Here is a 1,699-nt window from a genome sequence, read left to right on the forward strand (position 1 = left end):
CACCGTGAAGAGCGACATTACTGGTGAATGGATGTGATGGATTCATATTTCGGTCAGTCATTTGCCACATGCATGCCAAAGCAATCAGTATGAACTTGTCGAATTGAAAGCTAAAACTTATCAGCAACAGCTTTGTTGATGATTTGATTTGGTAAGAAATTGTCGATCGAAACCAAATAAGCGCATAGAGAAAACTGCAAAAATGCTACCGCCGTCCGACGGGAACCTAGCTAAAACTTTGTTTGCCGTTGAAAAACTAATCATCCGAAATTTAAATTGGCAATTAAATAAATTAATTAATTAATAATAGGTGAAATATCTTAAGCCGTAACTCTTTTACGTGGAATTCATTGTTGTGGCTCTGAAAAGGGCCGTTTTGCTTGAAATTGCGTCCTAATTCAATTTAAACTCGTTCGCCACGGATACGACGAGCCAGCTAGAAGGCCTTCGGCATGATGGTGACACGCTTGGCGTGGATCGCGCACATGTTAGTACCCTCAAAGATAGGCCTCGCTCGCTTCCTGCTGGGCCATGACGCCATGCTGTGTAATCGCAAATCGCTCTTGAAGTCCTGAGCGATTTCACGGACCAGGCGCTGGAAATACAACTTGTCGATCAGCAGCTCCGTAGAATTCTGGTAGCGACGGATCTCACGCAGAGCGACCGTTCCTGGCCGATAGCAATACGGCTTCTTGACTCCTCCGGTGGCTGGGGCGCTCTTGCGAGCGACTTTCGTGACCGGCTGCTTGCGAGGGGCTGCTTTCCAGCCATCGTCGTAGTGGTGTTCTCTGGACGGATTGAAACAAACGAATGATTGAATTTGCGCGGCTGCCGGTCCCTTTTATGACCTTCTCTTGCGAGCGAGCGAGACGAACAGTGAACAGCGAGCGAGCAAGAAGAATTCATCCATCGCGTACCGCATAAAAGCAGCCGAGCCGGCGGCCGAGCATCAGTTTTGTTACAATCGTTGCCGAAGTTAGACCGGCCTCGGAAAAGGAAGCGCCAAGCGTGACAACATCCATTGCATCATCACCAAGCCCGCCATCCGCCGTCTGGCTCGCCGTGGCGACGTCAATCGTACCTCCGGTCTCATCTACGAGGAAACCCGCGGTGTGCTGAAGTCATCCAGAATTCTGTCGGCTACGCTCTGAAGTGGCAGCTGTACGCTGTACAGATTTGGAAGCTAAATCGTCCCCATCACCGACAGCAAAACTACCACTGAATTCACAAAACCTGAGCATGAAATGGCGATCGACGATATCCTCACCCAACCGTCCTTTTCAGGATGACAATTTAATTTTGAAAGAGTTTCGAAAATATTTCACGCAACATTATTGGCAATAGTCACAGCAACAGAACTGTCGGTGAATCAAAAATAATAGTTTTGGTGAAATTTTTAGTGATTTGCGGTAAACATTTTACCAAAATCAGTAAAATTCCAACAATATCTACAAATTTTGTTTACCGAATGTTCCGCTGCTGAGTTATTATCAAAATTCGTAACTCACCCTTAGTGTGTGGACAAGAAAACGAGCATCAATAATTTACAATCATTAAGGTGAAGAAGAATCGAAGCCAAACCTCAAATTTTCAAGAGCACGGATCTGGAGAACCGAAAACCCGTTTGAGCTGAAAACTTAATCGATTGGTCACCACCAGCGAGTGACCAATCGATTAAGTTTTCAGCTTAAACGTATGT

At 45.9% G+C, this 1,699-nt stretch overlaps 1 protein-coding gene across 1 annotated transcript; it reads right to left on the minus strand.

The window, feature by feature from the left end:
* Window positions 1–451: 451 nt before the first annotated feature.
* LOC110674704 (histone H3-like) lies at window positions 452–751 on the minus strand (the record flags this gene model as incomplete). Its single annotated transcript, XM_021838737.1, has 1 exon — window positions 452–751. A coding segment is annotated over one exon (300 nt), but the record flags the coding sequence as incomplete, so codon positions are not given.
* Between the last annotated feature and the right edge of the window lie 948 nt (window positions 752–1,699).

Source organism: Aedes aegypti, chromosome 1 (genome assembly GCF_002204515.2).
Source record: "Aedes aegypti strain LVP_AGWG chromosome 1, AaegL5.0 Primary Assembly, whole genome shotgun sequence".
NCBI lineage: Eukaryota > Metazoa > Arthropoda > Insecta > Diptera > Culicidae > Aedes > Aedes aegypti.